This window comes from Macrobrachium nipponense, chromosome 19, assembly GCF_015104395.2.
Source record: "Macrobrachium nipponense isolate FS-2020 chromosome 19, ASM1510439v2, whole genome shotgun sequence".
Classification (NCBI taxonomy): domain Eukaryota; kingdom Metazoa; phylum Arthropoda; class Malacostraca; order Decapoda; family Palaemonidae; genus Macrobrachium; species Macrobrachium nipponense.
In genome coordinates, this window is record NC_061088.1 from 2102564 (window position 1) to 2125063 (window position 22500).

A 22500-nucleotide genomic window follows, 5' to 3' on the forward strand; every position below is an offset into this window, starting at 1 on the left:
ACTATACTAGATTCACATCAACCGTGCTTCCGATGTCTAGGCCAGTCCCTTACGACGCTCCTGATTGGTTGTTGATAAGCCAATCACAGGGCTGGAAAATCTCAGCAGTCTCTTTCGAGAGTTCACATGGGTAGGATGTATGTTCCACCTCTCCTGAGATCAGGAGCGTCATAAGGGACTGGCCTAGACGTCAAATGCCCGGTTGATGTGAATCTACTATAGCATCACAAGGGGAGGCTAGAAAGTGTTAGTTCTCTCGACCTGAGAGCTGGGGAGCTGTAATGGAGGGAGTATTTGCCAGCTACTCAACTACGATGTATTTACTCAAATTATTTTCAGTTTTCATTCACAATTTTAAAAAATGATGCCCAGCTTCTCGTAAACCGTCGAGGGAGCTATATTTCGTATAAAAATGGCAACATCTCTATTCTTAATCAGATCATTCATTCCTGAGGACTTGTTAGAATTAAATTTTCGTTTTCGAGGCGAGTTTGCTCCACAACATTATGCAATAAAATATTCTGTTTGCAACGGAGAACACTTTGAAGGGAATTAACAACATACGCTCTCTCTCTCTCTCTCTCTCTCTCTCTCTCTCTCTCTCTCTCTCTCTCCATTTTAATTAGAAAAGGCACGATTGGACGTTCGTTAGAGACTACCACTAAGGAATTTTATAAACGAACTCTCTTTTTCAATCAGTATTCTAATAATATCAACAATTTTTCTAAAGCAATAATATGCACACACAAACACGTATTCTCCAACTGTATCTCAAACTTCATAATGAGAAAGACAAAGTTAGAGTGAAACTGATAAGTTCTAATGAGGAACATTATGCTATCTCTCTCTCTCTCTCTCTCTCTCTCTCTCTCTCTCTCTCTCTCTCTCTTGAAATTCATACCTTTCAAACTCTCAAGCTTTTGATAATTACAAAACCACGATAAGACAGGAGGGACTTCAACCGAGCAAGAAACAATACACTAACAATCTCTTTCGAACGTAGCTGAGAAACATCACACTAGTTTTTTCTCACTCTCTCTCTCTCTCTCTCTCTCTCTCTCTCTCTCTTTTAAATGCAGCTGAGAAACATTACAATTAGTCTCTATCAAACACAGCTGAGAAACATCACGCTTCGCCTCTGAGAAACATTACACTTAACCTCTTTCTCTCTCTCTCTCTCTCTCTCGAACGCCCGCTCGAAATCTCCCTAAACAAACACAAACAAGGCCAGACGGAAAAAAAAAGCACAAACCACTTTACTACAAGAAGACCTAAGCTTCAGAAGGCCATCAGAGATTATACCATTTTTTTCCCCCGCGAGCCGGAGAATTCACGTCATTAAATTCATCATTATTCATAGAATTCATTATTCACGTCATACATTATTCATAGAATTCATAGCCGGAATAATTGTTCGTTCGCGTTCCAGCTAAACCATTGCTAGATATGTCATGACTTCGGGATATCATTAATATGAAAATTATGAGAGAGAGAGAGAGAGAGAGAGAGAGAGAGAGAGAGAGAGAGAGAATATCAATCACTGAATAGACTCAATTCGAAGAGGAGGCAATAACTGACACTGAGGGCAATCGTGACGTCATCGCTGGCATTACTTAAGAATATACAGGGTACCCATAAAGTCCCAGTACCATCTCAAGCGATAAATAGTTGAGATGGTACTGGGACTTTATGGACACCCTGTAGAAAGTAGAATCCAGATAAGAGTATCTTAAGAATGTTTCGGGTCATGGTGCTCACAGAATTAAACAAATAAAATTGAAAAAAACAATAGATATTTCCACTTCCATGCGTTGGCCATCATGAACTCCCATGCTTATATTTAAAAGCTAGAAAACGAAAGAAATATAGTAAATCGTATCTGTTTTACGAAGCAATTTGCATCTTCAGTATTAATCAATAACACAATTATTATCAGGCAAACTATGAGCATTAATAGGTAAAAACTACGTCTGTGTGTGTGTGTGTGTGTGTGTGTGTGTGTGTGTGTGAGAGAGAGAGAGAGAGAGAGAGAGAGAGAGAGAGAGAGAGAGAGAGAGAGAGAGAGAAATTAACTGACTTACAGTCAACAAAACTGTCGTCGCAATATCTAGGTTACTGACGCGGTAAAGAAACCAGAGAGAGAGAGAGAGAGAGAGAGAGAGAGAGAGAGAGAGAGAGAGAGAGAGAGAGCCAGTCATCGAATTTCAGATAATTACACAGGAAAAAACCCCTTGAAGGACGTCATTAACATATCCAAACAAAGCGGAACGTACCTTCGGGGGAAATTAACTCTACTGTTAAATCAAGAAAAATAATGATCAAATTAACGCCCTGATGGAGTTTTTTGTTTTTATGGAAAGTTAAATTTTTTTTCAATATAGAATTGTCTTGTTCGTTATTTTGTCATTGTTTATCCATTCTTGTAAACCGTAATGTAGATTTTTCTGCGTGGAAAGATATAGTTTTTTTTAACGGGACTTTTTTTTATTATTCTTAATTTCTGATCATTCTTATAAATATTAGTTCTGTCGCAAACGTATGTATTTATTTTAAATTTTCAGGTAAAATGAAAGAAATCTGCCTAAAATGACGGATATTAACTCAACAAGATATTATGTCTATCATATTTGTGCGTTATGAGATACAACGTGAAGCAGAAAAGATCATATCTCTTTGGAAATCCAGCGATAACAAAAACTCGACTAGACAGAGAAGACTTATTGAAGAACAGCTTCTCTCTCTCTCTCTCTCTCTCTCTCTCTCTCTCTCTCTCTCTCTCTCTCTCTCTCTCTCTCTCTCTCTTATTCGCAATCACTTTCAAGCTTCACACACACCCCAACTATTCCATTTCTCCCTTTCTCTCTCTCCAAACCATAATAACGATAACGTATGACAAGAAAGACTTTGTCATGTCAAACAACATAATATTATCTACGTTTCACTCAATAACTAAGAGAGCTCAACTTCATAAAAGCCCTAAGAAATTATAAAACTTTTCTAATTCGCTCAACTCACCATTATTGACAGAATTCATTCTTCACGGAAGGGTAAATTATTCACTGAATAAACGCCTGAATAATTTTGCGGTCTCACTCTCTCGCAAAGCCATTTATAGATATGCTACAACTCCGGGAGAATCATTTAAATGAAACCCACTGGAAAAACATGAGAGAGAGAGAGAGAGAGAGAGAGAGAGAGAGAGAGAGAGATGAGAGAAAGAAAGAGAGAGAGAGAGAGAGAGAGAGAGAGAGAGAGAGAAGATGTACCTTTGGTATTTCCAGTCATGTCATTATTTTTATTATTATCAAACTGACTGGCTGGCTGAGCGAGTGTGAGGGGGCAAGGGGGGTTTGATGGTTTGTAACCCCGGAGATTTAATCATATGGAATCTATTGGAAAAGAGAGAGAGAGAGAGAGAGGCACTTCTGGATTTTTCTAAATGATGGTAATTTGTTCTCTAATAAACCTGACTTATTGACTGTGAAGGGGGATGGAAAAATGGTTAATAAGATAAAAGAGAAAGGCTTTCCAAACCTACTCTGAAGCAATCCTCAGGACGATTCGAAACATTGCACTGAGCAGTCTCGAACACCCACGACTGAACCACCAAAAAAAAAAAAAAAACTAAATAAAGGAAAAAAATAATATAAAATAAAATAAAAATTATTTCTCGACACGGGCTGTGGGAAACCCTGACATCATCGGTGGATTTATCTGGGGACACCAAAGTCGAGAGGGGAAAAAAATGGTGTTTACTTATCTTTCAACCAACTGCCGTGGTCAGAATAACTTTATTGAGATCCAGTGATAATTTTAAGGGGATATTTGTGATATATAAAAAGGTTGAAAATGGATGATATCGTAAACATTTTGAATATTGTTTCTTTTAAAACATCAACTTATTTCTTTTCATATCGGAACACTAAAGACTACATCAAACGAACATACAATCAAATTATGCATGATGAATAAAAAAAATACCGCAAACACATTTACAAAAAAAAAAAAACTTATACTAACACCATCAGTCTTTTGTTTAGATCCAAGAACAAAAAGGAAGTAAAAGTTCTTCTGTTGATAATACAATCACATTTGTAAAACTCTTCAACCCCTTTGCCAATAAGACCCCTCAACCACTGAGGACATAATCCATCATATTTCCTTTTTCACATCCTCCAAACATCAGTTGATGAGACTTTTCAACTATTCAACTAAGAACTAAAAATATCCAATTCATTTTTCAGCTCCCTTTCAGCCAACAAGCGGATGAAACCCTCCTACAAATATACGAAATGTTCAACCAACTTCCTACATATCTTTTACACAACTGGCATATATATATATATATATATATATATATATATATATATATATATATATATATATATATATATACATGCATTAGGCTACAAATGTCTTTTAATATCCAATTCTCTCGACCTCGGAATTAATATATTTTCATATATGTTAACCGAAGGGGTAATCTTTAGCTGATAATAATGTCGTCCCCTCGTGGATTCGAACCAGCGCACAGAGGAGGAGAAAGCGGGACCTCAGTGACGTCTTTACCGACTCGGCCGCATTGGATATTAAGGGAAACTTAATATCCAATGCGGTATATAAATCACGGTGATGTGATAAAAATTCATAATATATATATGTATATATAAGGTGCTCCAGCCAATATAGAAATGATATTTCTTCTTTCAATGACCTTTAAAGGCCAATGAGACTCTTCAGACGAAACGGAAATGAAAAATTTCAATCTGCCATTTTTAACGTCCTTCAAATGCCTGGTTAATGAGGCCCTTCGCTCAGTTCAAAAATCAAAACCCTCCACCCAATTCTCTTTAGATTCATTGCAGTGACAGGTCAAAGGCCTATCAGCCAACGCACCTATGAACGAACAAACTTAAGTCAAGGTGTTTTAGTGCATACTCTTCCTCTAGGAAAATCGGGGATATTTTAAGAAAATAAGAGACGGTGTGAACCCCAAAATTGAAGTTATTTAATTATAAGAGAGAGAGAGAGAGAGAGAGAGAGAGAGAGAGAGAGGAGAGAGAGAGAGAATTACTTTTATCTTCTGAGGACAAATATTAAAAAGTCGACCAGGGTGCAAAACTTCTTGCCTTTTATTCTCTGAATAATACGATTATGGCCAAAGCTGCTAAAATGTACACTGCACATCCAAAAGGCACATAGATGTTGAGGCAACTAGCAAGGATATATGGAACAATGCGTAGTTTGTTTGTTTGTATGGTGTTTTTACGTTGCATGGAACCAGTGGTTATTCAGCAAGGGACGGGTTTACGTAACTTCCGAACCACGTCGAGAGTGAACTTCAGTCACCAGAAATACACATCTCTCACGCCTCAATGGAATACCCGAGAATCAAACTCACGGCCACCGAGGTGGTACGCCAACACCATACTGACCACGCCCCTGAGGCGCTCGTACATCAAAGAAAACAGCTTAATAGCAACATTGAAACCATTCGTCATCATGCCCTCCAGTTGGCCACCACATACACGCACACACACACACATACAAAAGAGACACAAACACATTCACTGAAAGTTTATGTGGCCAATCAGAGATCACTCACTTTTGAAATGTCCATTTTTCATCATCTAATCTTCGTCCATTTTTTTTTTTTTTTTTTTTTTTTTTTTTTTGCCGCACGACCAAAACATCTGCAATTACTTTTTCCAGATCCTTTCACCAGTCCATAATAAACATATAAACCATGGAAATACAAGTGCGAGTCAATTCAAAGTCCATCATCATTTGACTGCCTAATCTTGGTTGAAATCTCCATATGCAAGAGTTAACAGGATAGCGGCTCTAAATGTATTTGGAAGAGCTTTCGTGAATATTTGACATCTCTCTCTCTCTCTCTCTCTCTCTCTCTCTCTCTATAAAAAAAACTAACTTTCAGATATAAATAATAAAAATTTGCTAAGCATCAAACCCCTACATTATAGCCTGCACTGGAATGGTTTCTAGAAATTCAGCTAACACCAGTTCCGCATAGTTCTTAATGTAGACTAATGTACATTTTCCAATTTAAGTGGATTATTTTTAAAAAATGTATCATTAAAAATGGTAACATAGAATATAATAATAATAATAATAATAATAATGTAACTGACAGAATAAACGTCTGTTAAATTAAGGTTATATATATATATATATATATTATAATATATATATATATATATATATACACACACACACATATATACATACGTATGTATAAATGTATATATGTACATGATGTGATGTTATGAATGAAAATTCACACACTCCCTATATATATATATATATATATATATATATATATATATATATATATATATATATATATATATATATATATATATATACATATATATATATATATAATATATACATATATATATATATATATATATATATATATCATATATATATATAGATATATAGTTATATGTTTGTGTACGTGTGTGCGTGTGTATACGCTAACGCAAAGCCTCACCCATACGTATCATCACGCCGTTTAAGTTTAATATGAAAAAAATAAAAAGATAAGGAACTGCTAATACAAATGACAGTCCAATAAAACTGGATCACACTGAATTCAGAAAATCCTAGTGACCTGTTATGAGGAAACCTGGTCAATCACATGTGACGCGTCGTCAAGAAAGGGAAAAAATGGGAGTCAATAACGATCTTCCCGGAAAATGAAATCAGCTTTTTTTTTTACTGGCTCACCCGAGGGAATTCCTCCCAGAAAAGGATGAACAGAGAATTATATACTAGGACGATTGTATGGCGCAGAAAGATGGAACTCTCAATCCTTCTCTCGATCAACTCTCTCTATCTCTCTCTCTATTTACCCTCTCCTCTCTCTCCCTCTCTATCTAAAGATATATATATCATATATTATATATATATATATATACACACATACATATATATGTGTGTATATGTATATATGTATGTATTTATATATATATATATATATATATATATATATATATATATATTCATATTCTTCCCACATTCCCAAAATAACCATACAACTTCAACCCCGCCCCAATACCACAGAAAAAAGAATGTCAACCATTTCAAACGACATCGCCGAACCGCCGCATTAGAGGATAAATGAAAATAAAAAAAAAATAATAATTTACCCACTCCGGCAGAGAGACGCATAAACCTAACTTTCCCCCCCACAAGGGAAACCGTAAATGGAATATGTCGAATCCTAAGAGACGCTTGGTAATTGAGAAATGCCAGGCAATTATCCTACAACACTATCTACCATATCTAGCCTAGCTACTCAAGGTCCCTGGAGATTTCGTCAAAGGCTTCCGTCAAAAGACTGTGATTGGAGAGAGAGAGAGAGAGAGAGAGAGAGAGAGAGAGAGAGAGAGAGAGAGAGAGAGAGAGAGAGATTAATTTGTTGTTAGTAAAACTGGCGTCAAACAACTATAGGTTTTACTGACGCAGGGGTTATTGACGCAGAGAGAGAGGAGAGAGAGAGAGAGAGAGAGAGAGAGAGAGAGAGAGAGAGAAGAGAACAAATCCACACATGGTAATAGAGGAATATTAGAAGTTATATGGTAATTAAGGCACATATGGAAATTCGGATTTCCAGTGATGAAGAGCGGATACAATAAAAGAGAACAATTATATATAAGGAAACGAGGATAGGTTGGTCTGGTGGTTCCGGACCTGAGAGAGAGAGAGAGAGAGAGAGAGAGAGAGAGAGAGAGAGAGAGAGAGTTGGGGTAGAAACGCAACACATACATCAATGTGACTATGTTTATGAAATAGAATGATGGGAATGAGATATGACTCACGTTGCAAACATCATATCTTGAGACCGTTAAAGGCTTTTATTATCATGAAGGGGATCCGGACATCCCAAAATAGACGTCTGCAACAGGTTATAAACTTAACAAGGTCAATAAATAGGCAGGAGAAAATATCTCCGAGTTTAATGGCGGTCATCAACTTCGTTGTTGAGCATCGCCCTCTCCAATCTGAGCTGCCGGAGACACCCCATCTCTGTCTGTCTAACTGGCCCACTTCCTCGTTAACCGGCGTCGTTAAGGAGCATCCAGCCAATTTGCGATGGTCTGCAACTGCCTACGACCTATAAAAATCGACCCATATTTCCGAAAACGTGGCCATTTTTAAAAGACTCGTAAAATCAGATTTACTCCATCACGGAGGTTTATACCGACATGTCTGTCCCGAACTTCCGATTTAAGATGCGTATTGATCGTACGAATACAGCCTCTACCTTGTAAAATACTTACAGGAACTTGTAGACAGCCATAGCTGATTGATGCGAGCAGACGTAAAGACGAGAGCATGTGTCACCGAGACATTCGTATTGATACGTGTTTATTTGGTGTTTTTACGCTGCATGGAACCAGTGGTTATTCAGCAACGGGACCAACGGCTTTGTACGTGACTTCCGAACAACGTCGAGAGTGAACTTCTATCACCAGAAATACTCATCTCTCACACCTCAATGGAATGCCCGAGAATCGAACTCGTGGCCACCGAGGTGGCAGGCCAAGACCATACCGACCACGCCACTGAGGCGCTTCTGATACGTGTTTGATTGACTGATTTCTGATGACTAAAACTGGCTTTACAATAATGATACATGAAGTTAATTTGATATTTTTATTTATCGTCAATTTAAATAGATTTTTCTAAAATTGGCGTGCCGGTTCCAATGAATAATTACATCAGAAAACAACATGATTTTGTTTTCATGATACAACGTCCATAAACCTTTTGGATTTTAATGAGAAGCGCCATTTTCCTTCGCGTTTTATGACGGATTTGGAAGGGAAAACAGAACGCCAATTTGCAGCCAGCCTCTCTCATTAAACAATGCAGTTACGGCTCGATCAGAAATAACCGTAATTACAGCCAGAGAAACTCGATTATCACAGGACTCAACGATAATCTCCACTAATCCCATAATCCCACAAATCGCCTAAAATTAGAGCGAAAACTGAGCGACCACTTATTCCGCCTGGTGACCTTTCACACGACGAATTAAATCATCAATCCTGCTAACCATTTCGCTAACAGCACGCCGACGGCTGAAACACGAAACAGGCGACCCACGATTTCGTCAGAAATGGCATCAGCGATTAAGTCGTCCTGTTACGATGACCGCAGACGAATTAATGAAGAGGGCTGTGTTTCGCCTAAACAACTCTCACACACACACACACCACACACACACACACACACACACACACACACCCCGTCCCTAATCTTCAGTTTACATGGCCAGTGTGGAAACCTGGGTGTGTTGTCGAATTGGAAATGGATTTTGCAAATCGTCCGGAGCCGCATCTCTATGGAAACAAAAGCGAAGCGTGAGAGGATGATATAATATGAAACAGTATGACTTGACTAAAAGAGAGACATAAGCAATGTGTTGACTAAAAGACAGACATAAGTAATGTGTTGACTAAAGGGCAGAAAGAATTAATGTATTGACTAAAAGACAGACATAAGTAATGTGTTGACTAAAAGACAGACAGAATTAATGTATTGACTAAAAGACAGATATGAGTAATGTGTTAAATAAAAGACAAACATAAGTAATGTGTTGGCTAAAAGACAGACATAAGTAATGCGTTGACTAAAAGACAGACATAACTTATGTGATGAACAAACGTATTATTATGTCTAGGATGGCTAGGCATGTAGCGAGAACTGGAGATAGCGATGGATAAAGAGGGATGTATATTTTAGATTGTCTCATAGCAAAGAGAGAGAGACCAAGAATTATTAAACACAATTTTTACTTCAATACCATATCAACGGAACAGCAGGAAATTCAGTGAATAAAAGAAGAATATTTTTAAAGCGATTTAACATTTCATTCTTTCTGAAATAAGAATATTATCTGACGATGGTGGCAATAGTCATCCCTTCCCTACAATAGTATTAAAGACAAGTTACATTCCTGTCTCCCTAGAATTCTAAATACTTGTTGACGTAAAAATCGACACAATATTTTATGCTAGTTTGAAAAAAAAAAATTAATAAAACAATAAATAAACAAACACCACTAACGAGAAGGAATAATGACAGTAATAGTCAAGGTCCTTCAAGCATACTGAAGCATCTGAAGGACATTAGTAACAATTAAAACCAGTACCGGGATGAACTCACCTGCCTCACCAGGAGCACGTCCTCGGAATGCCCACCGCAGAGGGGCAGGAAGGGTATGACGGAGGACACGGCCGCCAGGAGCCTGGCGAAGCGACGGGAGATGGGGATGGCCGTGTGGGTCGTCAGGATGAGCAGGAAGGTGGGCGTGGCCAGGTGGTCGGGCGTGAAGGTGTCGTAGATGAGACTCAGGCTGAGGATGACGCCCACTGTAATCGCCCAGAAGGCCAGGGCGAGGACGACGGAGATGGCGCTGAAGTTGCCCGTGAAGACCTTCGGGCATTCGGGAGAAGGGTTGGATTGTCAGTGAGCATCGAGCAAGGTGTTCCTCTCTCTCTCTCTCTCTCTCTCTCTCTCTCTCTCTCTCTCTCTCTCTCTCCTGTTATAATATTTCGGTGGTGAACGGTAACTGTTAGTCTCCTCTCTCTCTCTCTCATTCTCTCGCTTTCTTTTTCTTTCTCTCTCTCTCTCGTCCTCTCTCTCTCTCTCTCTCTCTCTCTCTCTCTCTCTCTCTCTCTCTCATCTGCTATAATATTTCGGTGGTGAGGTAATTGTTACAGTGTTTTATCTCTCTCTCTCTCTCTCTCTCTCTCTCTCTCTCTCTCTCTCTCTCTCTCTCTTGTTATAAAACTTGGGAATTTTACAAGCTTTTTCGAGTCCCTCGTAAAGGCAGCTTCATATCTTTCATTTGTTAATTTTTCATTGATAATCAAAAAAGAAGAAGAGTGAATCCCAGAGGTGAATGGTATCAATGGATTGACGGTTACTCTACTGAGGTGAACTAGAAATGAACGAAGCTTAAGATTCTTCTAAACTGAGTGCATCCTACCTTCATTCAACAGTTCACAGAGGGAATTATAATCTTTTTTATCACTAAAATTCATCCAGTTTTAAGAGCTCTTCTCAAAATTTCCTATGGAATAAAACAACGAAAGCTTTTTGGATAAATGTGGTTATACCTACAAGCCGGTCCCACGCCGAATTAAATAATAATAATAATGATAATAATAATGAATTCTATACATAGAGGTTAAACTACTAAATACTCAAAAAAACCATTTTAAAAAATTACAGGTTAAGGACATGTGCATTTAAAAGAGCTGAGCATACGGACACAAGTCTCTGCTTTCAAGCAACCTTATGCGGTCGGATGCAAGCGGCAATGAATCGCAATGAGAATTAAAAGGCCAAAATGGGCTATGACTTCTCTTCCGTTCATTCAGTAAATTTCAATATGAATATCTAATCAAGGCAATTGCATTATTCACGAATAATCATATACAATATCAGTTCATGAAAGCCGCGCTATTATACTCCACGCTCTTGTGGACATTAATAAAAAATTAATGAACAATGAAATAGAATACAGGACGAGCTTAAAAGGGGCATTACCCTGTGAAGCAAATTTCCATTATGTTATAAACAAGAGAGGAGTGGGTGCAGAAAGTCAAGATCAAGGAAAAATTTATATAAATTGACCATCAAATACTCTTCAGTAAGATACCTAACTAGAGATAGCTGAGGAATTTGCAAATCTTTACCATCTGGTTCACTGATCCTCTCTTTATCTCAAATCCACTTCTGAGAATGACAAAGAATTTCTAGGAAATGTGTTCCTTGTTGGACGAGTGGGTTACACGCTCGCCTTCCGATTCGGTAGTCGCGAGTTCGACTCCCAGCTATGGCCAACGTTGAATCAGAGGAATTTATTTCTGGTGATTAGAAACTCATTTCTCGATATAATGTGGTTCGGATCCCCACAATAAGCTATAGGTCCCGATGCTAGGTGACCAGTTGATTCCTAACCACGTAAAAAAATATCTAATCCTTCAGGCCAGCCCTAGGAGAGCTGTTCATCAGCTCAGTGGTCTGGTTAAAGTATACTGAACTTTTCAAGGAAATGTATCGTAGATCAATTTAAATACTAACTCATAAATAACATTGAGATGCAAAATATAAGTATTTGAGGAAAGCAATCTGTATCACTTATATAAATCTCAGGACATCTCTCCGCGCTTCTGTTTTCCCACAACTCTTGTGAAAACAATCCATCTTTCTGAGAAACACCTCTATGTCTTCCTTCTTTTACCCCGTTTCATTCGGGTCTGGGCCACGTAAGAGATTTGGATTAACCGTCCCAAAGTCATAATTCAAGAATAAAAAGGAAAAAGTCTCTAATTAAAAAACATTTCAATAAGTAAAAGATTAAGATAAAAAAACTAGACGTAAAAAATCCTAATAAACCTCATTAAAATATCATTAATCAACTGAAAATAAAAAAAAAAGTACACAAACTACACTAGATTTTAAAGAAAAAAGGAAAATGTCTCTGATAAAACAACATTTCAATACTTGACAGAAGAAGAAAAAAAAATTAGAAAAAACCTAATAAACCTCATTAAAATATCAATAATCAACTGAAAATAAAAAAGTACACAAACTACAGTAGCTTTTAACGACCCTTCTTTTCATCTCTCAATTAAGCTCCAAACGGGTGTATAAAAAAAAAAAAAAAAAAAAAAAAAAAAAACTAATTAAACCAACAGGAATATTATTATAAAGCATAACTGTTATCGACAGAGCCTCCTCAAGGTGAATCTATTGGGAAGATCAAAGGAGGCCGGCTCGAGTGATCAGATCAGGTTGGAGGGGGTGGGGGTGGGGTGGGGGTGGGTGGGGGGAGGGAGACTAATCAGCCCAATCATTAAGATTGCACCCGCAAGGCCGTTCTCTGGCAACTGTTGGTTTGAAGTGGATGAGGCGGAGAGCGTCAAGGTTGTAATCTCTCTCTCCTCTCTCTCTCTCTCTCTCTCTCTCTATATTATATATATATATATATATATATATAATATATATATATATATATATATATATATATACGCATTGAGCTACAAATGTCTTTTAATATCTAATTCGTTCTACTTTGGAATTGATATATTTTCATATATGTTAACCGAAGGCGATTTTTTTAGTTGATAAGAAACTCGTCGGTTCGTGGGCGCTAACCCACGGAACCAAGAATTCAGGACGTACAGTGAAGCGCTTTAAACCACAAGGCTCTCATGATAGCGCTTTTCACTGTACGTCCTGATTTCTTGGTTCCGTGGGTTAGCATCCACGAACCGACGAGTTTCTTAACAACAAAAAAATTCCCCTTCGGTTAACATATATGATAATATATTAATTACGAGGTAGAGCGAATTAGATATTAAAAGATATTTGTAGCTTAATACGTATATATGAATCACGGTGATAAGATAAGACTCGTATACATGCGAGTCACAAACAAACAAGTACTACTATGGGTTTCAGAGACAGTGCAAGCACGTTTTTTGACAATAACTCTGTAACGAACACTCGTATCAGAACGAGATTTTGCTATAGTGTATTACACCCAGTGCCGTAATTTATAAGGGTATCGTGAATCACTAATTGTAAAGAATAACGACACTTGTCCCTGTACCAAGAGGCAAAAACTCCATTAGCCAGAAATGGATACGAACACTACAGTAAAAAGTTCCACCTACCCTCTCCCCCCACCTCCACCGCCACCCCCGTCATTCATCCTTCCCTTACCTTCCCTTTTCTCTCTCTCTCTCTCTCTCTCTCTCTCTCTCTCTCTGAAAGTTGCTTCATTTTAAACTTATTTTGTATGATTTTTCTATCTATCTATCTATCTATCTATCTAATAATATACATTGTTGTATATATCCAGTCGGTTGTTAGCTGCCAGTTGACTGATTTATTTATGCATTGATCCGCTCTCTCTCTCTGCAAGTTACTTCATTTTAAACATATTTTGTACGATTTTTTCTATCTATCTAATAATAGTTTACATTGGTGGATACTATATCTAACGATTCACTCGGTTGTTACCTGCCGGTTGACTGATTTATTTGTGCACTGATCCGCTCATCTCTCTCTCTCTCTCTCTCTCTCTCTCTCTCTCTCTCTGTGTGTGTGTGTGTGGTAGTGGTACCTACTGTAAATGGTTATTAGAGTGAGAGATATCCGAATGTATGGTGGAACAGTAAAATGATAGACACTATGATTTATGGTAAAGCGACTGTTAAATGTGCATCGGTATAATCAAGGGTTTAACTCTAATGAATGTCCAGTAGCAAAGCTCAATTTTTATTTGTAACACAGACTGTAACTATAACCAGTTACCTATTCAAACCAATCTGAAGGCAACTGGCAGCTTTTTCATGGCTAAAAAAGTTGAAAAGTTGCGTGACAAACGAATTTCTGCAACCGTGCCGACAGTTAAGTTCCGTGGTGGCCATCTCTTCTTCACCTTCATAATACAAGTACTATATTGCTGATACCCTGAGTCCAAATGAAGATTACGAAGAAGGTAACCAACCACAAGTATAACAGTCGCTTTACCATAAATCATAGTGTCTATCGTTTACTGCTCCACCATTCATTCAGATATCTCTCACTCTAATAACCATTTACAGTAGGTATCACTACCACACACACACACACACACACACACAGAGAGAGAGAGAGAGAGAGAGAGAGAGAGAGAGAGAGAGAGAGAGAGAGAGAGAGGAGTGGATCAGTGCATAAATAAATCAGTCAACCGGCAGGTAATAGCCGAGTGAATCGTTAGATATATCCACCAATGTAAACTATTATAGATAGATAGAAAAAATCGTACAAAATATGTTTAAAATGAAGGAACTTTCAGAGAGAGAGAGAGAGAGAGAGAGAGAGAGAGAGAGAGAAGAGATGAGCGGATCGTTAGATATATACAACAATGTATATTAGTAGATAGATAGATAGATAGAAAAATCATACAAAATAAGTTTAAACTGAAGCAACTTTCAGAGAGAGAGAGAGAGAGAGAGAGAGAGAGAGAGAGAGAAGGGAAGGTGAGGGAGGGATGAATGACGGGGGTGGCGGTGGAGGTGGGGGGAGAGGGTAGGTGGAGCTTTTTACTGTTGTGTTCGTATCCATTTCTGGCTAATGGAGTTTTTGCCTCTTGGTACAGGGACAAGTGTCGTTATTCTTTACAATTAGTGATTCACGATACCCTTAAAAATTACGGCACTGGGTGCAATACAATGTAGCAAAATCTCGTTCTGATTCGAGTGTTCGTTACAGAGTTATTGCCAAAAAACGTGCTTGCACTGTCTCTGAAACCCATAGTATATGAACATCATGTAGTTAGCTTTACCCCTGAAACTACTATATTATCATGCGTTAATATTTAGTCATAAAATACTAACAAACAAACAAACAAACTTATACTATTCGTACTAGCATATGAGAGAGAGAGAGAGAGAGAGAGAGGAGAGAGAGAGAGAGAGAGAGAGAGAGACCTTTCTTACCTGCACTAGCCCCATCATGATGACGAGTATACCTCCATAGGTACCGAAAATCACTGCTGAATCTGGCCATTCTCCTTTCTGGAACACGAGAAAATATTCGGTTTAGTGTATTTACTAAAAATGCACTCGCGCACATACACACATTCATGCATACATACACACACGCACACACAAATGTATATATAAATATATATATATATATATATATTATAATATATTTATATATATATATATATATATATATATATATATATATATATATATATATATATATATATTCTTACATGTATGTACACACATATATATATGTGTAAAAAATAATATATATATATATATATATATATATATATATATATATATATATATATATATATGTGTGTGTGTGTGTGTGTGTGTGTGTGTGTGTGTGTGTGTGTGAGAATTTTAGGCATTTCTTTGCCCTCAGACATTTCACCATGTATTTACGAACTTCATCTAAATTCATTGCAAAGAAGCATATTCTCATAAAACACATTCAAACATATTTAACTCTGGTCATTAAACTAAAAAAGAGTTTCGGAAATATGTACCACTTTCTATTTTCGTGTCAAAAGATGACAATCGATTATAATTGTATGGATAACTATTCCTGTTTTTTTGTTTTTTATCTATATTAGGTCTTGGACTATTGCAGCCACCTTTATGATGATAGAAGGAACTTTCCTCGATAAGTTGGTGCAGCCCATAACAGTAACTGCTTTTGCTGTTGTCTATGCTTACGGCTTAGGCCAAAAACCTGGGCCTAAGACCAAGGTCAGCAAGTATTCATTAAAGTTTAGCCGCTGTTCGGTCTTTCTGAATCTCAAGAACTTTCTGATATATTGTCACGTTTTAACTGTGTGGTTCTCTTGTTCTGCTTCCTTTAATAATTCTGTTTATTTTTCATTTTATATTGCACATTTTTTTCCTTCTTCTTCTCAGTCTTTACATACGCTGATACATAAGCACTTACACACACACACACACACACACACACATACATACTATATATATATATATATATATATATATATATATATATATATATATATGTGTGTGTGTGTGTGTGTGTGTGTGTGTGTATGTATATATACATATACATATTATTATTATCATTATTATTATTATAAAAAAAGTAATAGGTTTAGAACGATAGCAGGACCTGGAATTATATCAAATTAACACTACCGCATAACCCAGAGTATAAGAATATTAATATAATAAATAAATGAATACTAATATCAAACGTAATAATTAAAAATCCAACTCCAAAATATGAGCTGGTATTGAAGACCATCGGACAGAGGAATTGCTCAGTATCTCAGTACCAGTATTAAGGATAAGACTGCTGCAGAAAATCTCTTAACTCGTCCAGTCCTGACATGGATTTCTGGAACTGGAATTCACAAATAATTGTGTAATAAACAACTCTTTATCTCAGGAGTTCACAAAATCTACATGTAATCGTGTCAACGTCAAGAATGTTGTTGACAATTATCCTCATCCAATCTTGAAATGGAATTCTTGAACTCGTATGCAAATACTATTGCATAATAACGAGGCGTGATCCGACTTCCAGCTTACTCGGGACGCACGCGAGATTTTCCACTCACGCACAATTTGCAAACATTATATTCCAAACTTCTAACGTAAATTAAAACGTGCTAAAATCTACAGTCAAATAGAACCTTGTTTCACCAACGAAAATTAAAACAAATACGCTATATTTTATCAGAAATAATTGTTCTGTAATGTCTAACATGCATATTATTTATTTTTTACATTTTCATTCTAATGAATAAATCATAAATATCCTATCCTAAAATTCAACTATCTTTACCTCAAAGCGAAACAACTTTTTCAGACCTTTTTAGGCTTTTCCGTAGACCTTTCCTGTGCCCCCCCCCCCCCACAACATAGTAGTTTGTAGGCTTACTCACCGAGTAACAAAAACTGTTCATCTCATGAAATAGGTGTCTTGAAGTAGAATGTAAACACATTTGTGTAATAAAACAACTATTAAGCGCAGAAGAAAAATCATCACAAGATTCTTTAGGTAACGAAAATCCAGGAAGAAAAGTGTCCACAGAAAATATGGAAGATGCGCTTGGTCGTTCAGACCAGCAAGATAAGGAACACTGAGTCGACAAAAAGAGGAAAAATAAGGAACACTGAATCCACAAAAAAAAAAAAAAGGGAAAGGTAACCAGAGAACGTTACACCTCGGGAGATGTGATGAACGCACACTACCTTCTATTAGGGTTATATTATCTGGAAATGGCCCTCGCAAACGCCGTAATATCCCTGTATAATAAGCGCCTTTCCTTGTACATTATTCCCCCAGAAGGTTTTATCTAGTTGCAGAAGTGTAGATATGGTTGAGAATGATGCCATAGCTTTACGGGGGTTGCGTAAATGCGTAAAAGATTCCTCTTGGGTAAAGGTAATGTATGACATTTATTAGAATAAAACAGTTTTATGAAAATGTTCTTTCTTCCCTTGCAATACTATATCTCGGTATTATGTGGGTTAATGGGAACATTTGTCTCCATTACTGTGAACATGTTCTTTCCTACATTTAGATATTTTCGCTCTCCCTGTGTTCCTCGTTGGGCGTGTGGTTTACCTTCTCGTTTACTGATTCGGTAGTCCCGAGTTCGATTCCACGATCTGCCTCGTTGGCGTGTGGTGTAAGTGCTCGACTACCGATTCGGTTCCCGAGTTCGATTCCCCGCTCTGCCAACGTGGGGTCAGAGGTATTTGGTTCTGGCGATTATAATCTTTTGTTATATATTTCTCCTTATAACAACAGCGTATATAATCTTTTGTTATATATTTCTCTTTATGACATCATCGTATGTAATCTTTTGTTATATATTTCTCCTTATAAAACAACAGCAAACTATAAATACCTGGAAAAAAAGTACTTAAATAGGTACATTTTCTTTTTCTTCATTAAGGTACTAAGCATCGAACTGAAGACACAAAGAGTTGTTTTCTTCATTCCAAAAAATGGCGGGAAAATATCTCTTATTTCCACAAGCCTCAACATCAAAATTCCTTTCGAAAAGACCCCCACTGAATAAAGAGCCTGAAATGTCGTGTCACTGAAGAAAAAAAAAAAACATAAAAAAAGTCTATTAGAATGACAGTAGGCGAGTCTGAAAAAGACATCCCAACCAGCTGACGACGACGCTGCTGGGGTCAGTTCACTCGACTCCAAAATATGTGGCAAGAAAACGCTCCCGCTGTGAGAGAACGGGAAGACGGTGCACTCCAGGTGTTTGTTAGTGCCAGGATTCTTTAGTTCGTTGCAAATTTCATTACCTTTATTATATTCCGTCTTTTTTTTCAGTTTTCTGAAAAGAAGACTATTGTGCCGGCTTTGTCTGGCCGTCCACATTTTTTGTCCAGTCGGCACTTATTTTTGAGTTCACCCTCAAATCTTAAAACCTACTGAGGCTAGAGAGCTGCAAATTGGCATGTTGATCATCCCCCCTACAATCATCAAACATTCAAATTTACAGCCCACTAGCCTCAGTAGTTTATATTTTATTTAAGGTTAAAGTTAGCCATGATCGTTCTTTTGGCAATGCAACAACACAGGCCACCACGGCTGGCTGAGAGTTTCATGACCCGCGGCTCATACAGCATTATACCGAGACCACCAAAAGATGAAGCTATTTTCGGTGGCCTTGATTATACGCTGTAGCGGCTGTACTACCTACAGAAAACTCGATTGCGCCGAAGAAAAGACGGTTCATTTTTAGTTTATTTATTTTTAAAATTTATTTTCTTTAAGGAAAGTGTTGAATTTGAACTGTTTTTTTTTTCTTTTTTTTTTTCAAGGTGATTCTTTAAAAAATGTGTTCTTGTTTCAACAATTATCAAGCCTGTTTCTCTCACCATACACAGACTTAATACTTTGCTGCAAAATGAAGTCAATGAAAACAAATCACCGTCGATGCAGTTACTTCAAGAAATTGAAAATAAAAATGCATATTCGACACTGCCATAAAAGGATTGATTTGCATAAAAATAGAGTGGTTAGAAGGCAGGCGGTATTTTCCCCCAGACACCAACACAGGAAAAGTAACCTCTTAACCATTAACTGTAAGCTAGATTTTTGTTGATTTTTTTACGAGGTCTAGACCAACCATTAACTGCAACTTAATTCTTTTTACATTTTTTTTTAGGGATCTAAGATACTGGTTCCTCTATCAGCATCTCAGAGTACTCGAAATATTTTGTTTCATCAGATTTTGGAGGAAAGATACATACATATACATATATACATATATATCTTATAATTATTTATATATTATATATAATTTTTAATTATATATATATATATATATATCTATATATATATATATATATATATTTATATATATATTATTATAATTTCCATTTACATCCAGGCACAAAGTGACTGTACCTTCGTGTTCACTTTCGTGATGAAAATATATAAAAAAAAACACTGGTTATAAAAATATTTTTCCGCTTGATAAAAGTATTTAAAAATTATTCTGCATCAACTTTACCTAAGAAATGTATACTTTTAAACTTACCTTAACTTAATCAATGTAAACAAACATGCGCTCAGGGCTTCAAGGGCTAAACTCGCGTGAAAAAAATTAAAAACAAGCAAATATTTCATCATAGTTTCCTTCGACGCAATCGAGTTTTCTGTACAAAGTATAATGCTGGTTGAGCCGTGGCCCATGAAGCTTTCAGCGACGGTCCGGTGGTGGCCTGTCCTATAGCGTTGCCAAATGCACGACTACGGGTAACTTTAAGCTTAAATAAAATAAAAACTACCAAGGCTAGAGGGTTGCAATTTGGTATGTTTGATGATTGGAGGGTGGATGGTCAACGCGCCAATTTGCAGCCTTCTAGCCTTAGTAGGTATTAAGAACTAAGGGTGGACAGAATAAGTGGGGACGGACAGACAAAGCCATCTCAATAGGCTCCTTTTACAAGATACTAAAACCTCACGAGATAAAATCGACGGTTTCCTCTCCACCAAAGACCTTGGGAAGTCTCTTAACAATTTCCGAGCAATTTCGAGTCCTTCAGTACATCAATGGAAGGCAGCCACTCGGCCACTTCGCAGTTACGCGGTTAATTACCAAAATCCCCAGACTTGAATTCACTTCGTGTATGCCTCCCGAGAAGCGAAAAATGGAAGGCAATTTAACTTCCCTGGCAGAGAAGAAGATTATCTCGAAATGATCTCTTTCGGGAAGTTTTGGGGGAAAAGAAGGGGAAATAAAAAAGAAAAAAAAAGCGTTATCTCTTTGGTGTTTACTGCATGCGCTTCCAGCCTCCAGATTTTACGCTGGAACCTCTCATCTAGAGGCTCTATGTAGGTTTCCGAGTTAATGAAGGTACGCGGTGCTTCATGCTGTCGGATAAAAATAAATTTGAAAAAAAAAAAAAAATCCAACGACAAAATCAGATAAAAAAAAGAAAAAACTCTACCGACCAAATTTATGAAAAAGATACTGCGGTTAACTTAATCACTGAAACAAGTTTTTTAAAGGATATAATGGGAAAAAAATCGCATAAGGCGATACTAAATTACTTTTAAAAGGAACATCCACTTCTGTTTGACGGATATTTCATGTTTTAACCTTTAAGATGTTTATACCATATAACAGTATACTGACCCAGGTACAACAGACCTTAATTAAAGGAACACTGAAGAAAAATAGAATTCCGAGGTTTTTGCTGGACAGAGGTAATTGATTTCATTCTTCTTTTTTGCTCACAGGTGGAAAGGGAATGGAGAGGGGGGGGGGGCGCACTTATAGTGACTAATGAATTTCGAATTCCGGAACTCCACCATTATCGAGTTTACTCCGAGTCAAAGGATGGAAAAGAACCTGTGCTCACTTTCGCTTTACCCCCTCTCTCTCTCTAACTACACAGACTAACTATATATATATATATATATTATATATATATATATATATATATATATATATATATGTGTGTGTGTGTGTGTGTGTGTGTGTGTGTGTGTGTGAGAGAGAGAGAGAGAGAGAGAGAGAGAGAGAGAGAGAGAGAATTCTCCTCCAGACTCGGATGAATGTTCGTCAACTCCTCGTACAATGCAAGTTCGGGATCCAAAATGTTTGCCGATGGAAGTTGACCTTTAGCAAGGCGAACCGTACAATGCGATTTCCGTAGATTTTCTTGTAAACAGCAGAGGTTTTTCCGACTTATTAAAACATACACGAGTACAAGCAAGTATAAATTTATTGTCTTTGAACATAAGAGAAAAACGTTACCATCAGAAATTTACAACAAATTGAAAAGTATAAAGCAAACGCTGGGAAACGTATACATACGAGTAAAAGGATATTGGCGTGTAAAATTATTTGTATAAAACACATTAATATAAACTGAAAATGTCTTACTGAACAAGCTATAAAATTCCTCAGTAAAACTATGATATTTTTTCTGGTTCCAGGCTCAGATGCAAGAAGAAGGAGGGCTGGCGCTGGAACATTGGTCCTTCTCTGTAGAATATGAAAAGTACTACTCAAGTTGGCAACAAACCTTAGCACCCAAGAAGAGCATACATAATATATATATATATATATATATATATATATATATATATATATATATATACTAATAAAACGAGCCCATAAAAACACCAAAATATAGAGAAAAAAGTACTATATTTCAGAGACTGCTGTCTCCCTCTTCAGGTATATGAATGAGAAAAGTTTACAGAAAAGGTGGTATTTATACCAAGAGGTCCATCCACCAAACAAGCCATTTTAAGCACCCCGCTGATAATCTTCCTTTAATCTTCTTAAGGGTTGGTTGAATGAAGACGTTGTCGATCGTGTCCGAAATCCATGCTCTTTTTGAGATGTTCATTACCTGCCTCTCTTTTATTAAGGCCGATTCCATCATTTGACTCTTGTAC

The 22500-nt window shown here is 37.0% G+C and overlaps 1 protein-coding gene across 1 annotated transcript in view; it reads right to left on the reverse strand.

The window, feature by feature from the left end:
• The window catches only part of LOC135213568 (adenylate cyclase type 2-like), a gene marked incomplete in the record, with an annotated part of 801033 nt that overhangs the window by 195237 nt on the left and 583296 nt on the right, over window positions 1-22500 (reverse strand). The window contains 2 exon segments of the mRNA XM_064247559.1: window positions 10201-10470; window positions 15537-15614. Of these exon segments, the coding sequence (XP_064103629.1) occupies window positions 10201-10470; window positions 15537-15614 (348 nt within the window).